Source organism: Gossypium hirsutum, chromosome A11 (genome assembly GCF_007990345.1).
Source record: "Gossypium hirsutum isolate 1008001.06 chromosome A11, Gossypium_hirsutum_v2.1, whole genome shotgun sequence".
Classification (NCBI taxonomy): domain Eukaryota; kingdom Viridiplantae; phylum Streptophyta; class Magnoliopsida; order Malvales; family Malvaceae; genus Gossypium; species Gossypium hirsutum.
The window spans coordinates 84,898,964-84,905,357 of record NC_053434.1 but is presented as its reverse complement, the minus strand read 5'-3'; the positions used below and the strand labels follow the sequence as shown (position 1 = coordinate 84,905,357).

Sequence of the window (6,394 nt, the reverse complement as noted above, 5' to 3'; positions counted from 1 at the left end):
GAACCAAATTGGAATTAAACAAACATAAAATAAATAAATAATTATATTATTAAGGGTAAATTAAACTAGTAATCATCTAATTATTAGTATTTTTTTAGCCCACCAAATTATGAAAAGTTATAAAATCCAATTATTTGACTTTTTCTTTTTTAGTCACCAAACTATTCGATCTTTTCTCTTTTGGTCACTAGTCATTAAATTACTAAAATAAAAATAACTTGGCAGCTTTTAAAATTGTTATAATAGCAACTTAAAGCTTCAACATTTATACATCGTATCAATTTAGTTTTGATTCCAAAAAAAAAAAAACTCTCAACATTTACTCATTGTATAATTTGGTCTCACTCTTTGCAATTTTACTTTATTTGTGACATTGAGGGTTAGTTTAAAAAGAATGAGAAAAAATGAAAATAATTATCTTGAATTTTTAGATGTTTTCATTTTTAATATATTCTCGAACAAATTTAATTGATAGATTTGTTTTTTTTAGCTTTTTAGATAAAAGAGATACAAAAAGAATTAGAATTGAAAAGAAAAAGACAGACCAAATTGCATAATGTGTAAAAGTTGAGGGTTAAATTTATTAGAATTAAGATTAAACTGACATAATGTATAAATGTTGAGGGAAAAAATTGGTATTATATCAATTTTAAAAGTCGAAAAATTGATAATTAAAAAAGAAGCTTACCAATAATTAGGTGAGCTTAATTGCAATTTACCCTAATATTAAATAACTAGCCCGGTTATCAACATCTCTAAAACGAAGGTGTTGTTAATTATGAGAGGAAAGGAACTTGAAATTACTTTGATATAAGTGCTACAATTTGTATAGTAAATTCAAATTTAAAAATATTGGTGTTTAGTGTGAAGAAGCGAACAAGATCCGATCTATCGCTTTCTTCTCCTATCGAAGTGTAACAATTTAACGTCCTCCGTACTCCATACATCCCAATCATCCATCAATCACATCACATGTTAGACACGGTCAAATCATATCCTACCACCTTGGACCCCTACACGTGTCGCCCTCTAGATTCCCCCGCTCCCTCGTCACCCTCCCTAAACACACCCAACTCCCCTCATTTTCATTTCATTTTGTTGTTGTTTCAATGGCTGATTCTTTGTTTCTTCCTTTGGCTGCCAAGTCTAGCAACGCTCATTCTTCTTTGTTTTTCCGGAACTGCCCTTCCCCTTCACGTTTATTGCCTCCCAAGTCCTCTTTGCTTTTGCATGGAGGTGAGAAGAAGATCAGTGTGTTGGCTCTGAGTCTGTACTCCCGCGTTTCGCTCCCCCACCGTGCAGCCCTGATTCGTGCTCTTGACTCGGACGTTCCTCACCCGCTTCATAAGGTGTTTTGGAATTCATTTTTTTCAATTGAAAAAGTGGTAGTTATTGACAGTTAAGTGGAAAATAAAGCTTTTCGTTTGCCGGCTTCCCAATGTGATTGGTTTTTTCTTTTCTCGTATTTGAATTTTTCGTAAAAAGGTTGGTGTAGTTTGATACGAGAGAATAAAATTATTACAATTTTTTTTTTTTACTTTTTTCAATTAATATTTATTGAAACCAGAGATTTTGAGAAAGTGATAGTAATTCAAAAGGGTATTTCAGATTTTGAGAAATCTGGAGGAAAATATTGGAAGGAATTTGAGATCTAAAGATTAACTTAATTAATATAGCTAAGTTTGTTTAGTAGGAAATTGCGCAAGTAGTGTTAAAATGCATTAACGATTCTTTTTGGTGTTCGTTGTTGAATTTAAAAAAAAAAAAAGGGATCAGTGAACTTTAAGAATAGAAAGAGCTACGTGGAATGGGATTCATTGACAGCAAAGTTCACCGGAGCGGCAAATTTACCATTTTTATTGCTCCAGTTGCCTCAGATCATTCTCAACACTCGCAATCTTATGGCGGGGAACAAGACTGCCCTTCTGGCCGTACCATGGCTGGTAATGTATAAATTGTCTCTAGTTTTTTTTTTTCTAAAAGAAATTAATTCTTTTTGCTGATATCTTGAAATCAAAATCTAAGAGTTAAATAGAGATTAATAATTTCAATGGTAAAATTCTAAAAAGACTTGTTTCTATAAGCTCCAATTTTACACAACTTTACAAAAGTTGTAGTAGTTTGTTGAATTGGGTATTGTTTTATGTAATTCGTGTTAAACAAAACATTGTGAGATTTATCATAATTTATGTATTTAGATAATATTTTATATGGTTAAATGTTTTAATAATTTGTGTGATTGGATAATGTTTTGTGTAATTATACAAAACATTAGGAAAGTTATAATAATATGAGTAATTGCGTAATATTTTATATAATTGAAGAATGTTGTGTATTTGAATCTCATAAAAGGCTTATTTCAGAAAGCTTACTCTAGGACTCCTCGGCCTTTTATGTTTTATCAATCATATTGGGACAAGATGCTAAATCTTCTGGTCCTTTAGCTTTGGAAAAATATCCATGTACTTCAATGTCTAATGAAAGAATGAATTTTGAAATCATTTGCTGCCTAGAAGTGGGGGTTCTCATGAAATACCTAAATAGTCAGCTGAAAAACATGATTTTACTGCTATTGGTCAGCTGAAAAACAGTACATGAACCTCTATTGTGCCAAGGCTAAGCTTAATTAATGTGATTTTGATTCTTATAAATTACCTAATAGTCGAGACTCGAGAGTGTACCAGAAGTGACATTTATTTAAAGATCCTTTTAGCCTCTTCTGAGCATTGATTATGAGCCAAACAAAGATGTCATTTTGAGGAACCTAATGGGGTGTTGATAAATGCAGGGAATGTTCACTGCTTTGCTTGGAAACCTTTCATTGCTTTCTTACTTTGCCAAGAAAAGGGAAACAGAGGCAGTTGTGGTGCAAACACTAGGAGTGATATCAACATTTGTGGTGATTTCTCAGCTTGCAATTGGAGAAGCTATGCCTCTACCTCAATATGTGGCCACTTCAGTTGTTGTGGCTGCTGGACTCATTTTAAATTTTTTGAATTACTATGGTATGCTCAACTTGACAATCTGGAAATTTTGGGAAGATTTTACGACTGTCGGTGGACTTTCAGTGCTTCCCCAGGTAAGCTCTCAGACCCATGTTTAATGTGGACTCTTAGACATACAAACTCAAATGTGATATATTTAGCAAAATCTATTTCAATGGTACTTTTGGTCATTCAGCATTGGTTTATTAATTGAAGCACCTCTCCTTTTCCTTTAACCAATTTGAGCACAGATAATGTGGTCCACATTTGTCCCAAACATTCCCAACAGCATCTTGCCAGGGTCAATAGCATTTGTTGTGGCTGTAGCATCTATAACTCTGGTAAGATCTATAAGATCTGCTCTATTATATTGTTATATTGTCTGATTTTAGCGATTTGAATGAACTTTTTTCTAACATGCATGATTGGTGAGCAATTTGACTCATAGTTCTTTTCATGTATTTTAATATCCTCTTGATTTTGAACTTCTTGCCTTCCTTTTTAACAAACATATATAGAGAACTGGCAGTATAGTTGCACCCTTTTGAGCTTGCCTTTGCCAAATTTGCAGTCACATTCGGGCAAACTTTCAGAGAAAGGCCCCAAATTCATAGGAGCAATTTCTGGATGGACAGCAACACTTCTTTTTATGTGGATGCCGGTTTCACAAATGGTAACGCTTGTTTGAACGTCTTCATCTAAGACTGAAGATATCAAGAAAAACTAATTTGGAGACATATCTGACTGAGCTTTGTGATTCATTTTCAGTGGACAAATTTCTTGAATCCTGATAATATTAAAGGTTTGTCAGCTATCTCAATGTTGCTTGCTATGCTTGGCAATGGGCTTTTGATTCCACGTGCACTATTTATTCGTGATCTTATGTGGTAATGCCCTTTCAATTTTACTTATGAAATTATTTGTATAAAATGATTCCCACCATATGCACATGATAGGGAAACCACAATATATTGATTTAAAAGGCTAACCAGATTGTATTCTAAGTAACTTCAAAGTGAACAGTTATGTTATTTTGTATGGTTATCCCTTTTTGGGGTCAACTTTGTGCTAATTTTTCATAACACTAATTGTCTATGCTCATTACACTTTGCTTAAACTGACATTGCAGGTTCACTGGTTCGCTTTGGGCTACATTGTTTTATGGTTACGGGAACATTGTATGCATGTACTTGTAAGTAGGCATATGACTTGTTAGGTACATACACAATTTTTAGCAACTAATGTCTAAATTGTTTTATCATTCCAGATTGGAAACTATCAGCCGGGAATTCTTCTTGGCAGCAACGGTCGGGTTAATTGCATGGATAGGTTGTCTCTCTGCTCCATCTAACACGTATTAAACTATCCTATGCGCTCCCTCTTCTCTACAAGAGACAGAGACGGAGAAGGCAAACCATGCATTCAATCTTTTGGTATCTAACTAATTTCCCCTCATCAACAGGAATGGCTCTATGGAGAGATGCTGCTGTGTACGGATATAACTCACCATTAAGATCTTTGAAAGAGTTGGTTTTTGGATCATAAGTTGAAGCGAGGTATGACAATGCCACGAGTTCCAATGACCACATGAAATGCTCCTTGCTGAGATTCCAAGTATGTAGCCCAAACGGCAGCTACAGTCTTCCAACTAAAGAGTTACCAAGTGGATAATAGCATATGTTCCTAGATTTTAATAACCATTGATTTCATTTGAAAAGATGATTAGAATAATCAATAGTAATTAGTAATGTAATAATTAGAATAAGGATAGATAAAACAGCAGTTCATGTTATGTGGAACTGCAGTCCTGTTTATAGAGACCTTGACCAGATAATGCTGGCATGGCATAAGTGTATAATGCAGAATTATAGCTGATAATAAAGAGTCTGATTTCCTTTACAGCTGCTTGCTTTGAGGTGTCAGTGATTCCCGGAAATTAAAAATAAAAATCATTTTCAAGCATTAGATTTACCTTGAATGCATTATTATTTATTCAATCAAGGGTTAATGCTATACAAAGCCCTCAGTATTCTGAAAAAATTAGTAAGTCATCCAATTGAGCTTTTTGATTGAGAAAACTAGTTAAATAATTTTTTTGACCTACATTGACTGTTAAGATGATGCGTTAGCATCCACGAGAAAAGATTGTATGAAACAGTGACGCCACGTCATCTGTATCCCTTTCCAATAGTTTTATGCAACATCAGTATTATTATCCTGAATTTCAGGATTTTATCCTGAAAAAAAATCAAATCCAAATTAAAATACTGAAATTTAGGATAAACTCTTAAAATTCAGGATAAGAATATTGATCTGGCATAAAACTATTGGAAAGGGATACAAATGACGTGGCGTCACTGTTTCATATAATCCTTTCCCTAGCATCCACATCGATGATTTCATTTTAAAAATTATTTAAAAAGTTAAATATTGATAAAGAATGAAAAAAAATTAAAAATTAAAAAAAATGTTTAACATTACATGATATTCAAAAATATTTTAAAAATTAAAAATTTATAATTACAAAAAGATAAAAAAATTGTAAAAATATCAAAAACTTATAAGTGTTATAAATATATTATTAAGTGAATGTTCATCATGATCAAGATAAAGTTTTGATGTACTTTAAATTCTAATAGTTATTAGAATTAGATCTTTACTTCTTTTATACTCCTTGATGCATGCTCGTATTCGTGAATTCAATTACAAGACGCTGAATTTCCCGATCGTCTAATTTCAGTATCGTTTCAAGTTGAAATTCAAAATGAACTTGTGAGTAATGGAAAATAGGTTGAATGAAAACAACAAGAAGGTTTCGAAAGGATGACTTGCACGAATTAAACACTTAGAAAGGAACCAACAATATAAATGATCGTGACCCAATTTCTATATAGTGAAATAACAAACAAGTCTTTGAAGAAGAAGTAAACTGTGACCCGCTATTTAGCAAAATAGGAACCAACAGTATGTTAGAACGCCACACTTCAGAACAAAGAAAGAAAGGATGGAAGTGATAAGTTAAAAAAAAAAAAAGGGTTTGATGCCACAAGGAGAACCTTGATAAGTCCAAGTAAGTTAGACCAAGAATAAAGAGATAGAATTCTCACATAAAACTCAGAAAAATTTAATTTCATTTGCATCATCTAGTGGTGGTAAAGACTCATCATCAGATTCATCTTCAGTCTCAATTTCTCCATTGTCTTTAAGGACCATCATACTTCGATTGGGACAACGGCTAGCAATATGCCCTCGACCCAGACACTTGAAGTACTTTGTAACACCCCTTACCCGTATCCAATGTCAGAACAAGGTTCGGGGCATTACCGAACTTACATCAAAACATTCATACAAAACCAGGACATAAAATTTCATCCAAATTAAAACTTTTCATACACATGCATAATAACATC

General features: G+C 33.0%; 1 protein-coding gene across 2 annotated transcripts; it reads left to right on the top strand.

Moving 5' to 3' along the window:
* Positions 1-1,026: 1,026 nt before the first annotated feature.
* LOC107890131 (maltose excess protein 1, chloroplastic) lies at positions 1,027-4,883 on the top strand. Of its 2 annotated transcripts, none has more exons than XM_041081945.1 (9): positions 1,027-1,349; positions 1,770-1,943; positions 2,789-3,079; positions 3,236-3,325; positions 3,556-3,657; positions 3,753-3,786; positions 4,114-4,176; positions 4,252-4,313; positions 4,447-4,883. In XM_041081945.1, the coding sequence occupies exons 1-8, from the start codon at positions 1,110-1,112 to the stop codon at positions 4,299-4,301; spliced, it is 1,044 nt and encodes a 347-aa protein (XP_040937879.1). In that variant the 5' UTR covers positions 1,027-1,109; the 3' UTR covers positions 4,302-4,313; positions 4,447-4,883. The 2 variants fall into 2 exon arrangements, with proteins under 2 accessions (XP_040937879.1, XP_016670129.1); XM_016814640.2 differs by having other exon boundaries at positions 1,041-1,349; positions 3,753-3,871.
* Positions 4,884-6,394: the final 1,511 nt, after the last annotated feature.

What these genes read in the sequence shown, in the direction of transcription:
- LOC107890131 (XM_016814640.2), top strand. Translation starts at nt 1,110, where the DNA reads ATGGCTGATTCTTTGTTTCTTCCTTTGGCTGCCAAGTCTAGCAACGCT. An exon ending in TTCTGGCCGTACCATGGCTG is followed by an intron (nt 1,944 to 2,788) that starts GTAATGTATAAA and finishes TGATAAATGCAG; the next exon opens with GGAATGTTCACTGCTTTGCT. An exon ending in GACTTTCAGTGCTTCCCCAG is followed by an intron (nt 3,080 to 3,235) that starts GTAAGCTCTCAG and finishes ATTTGAGCACAG; the next exon opens with ATAATGTGGTCCACATTTGT.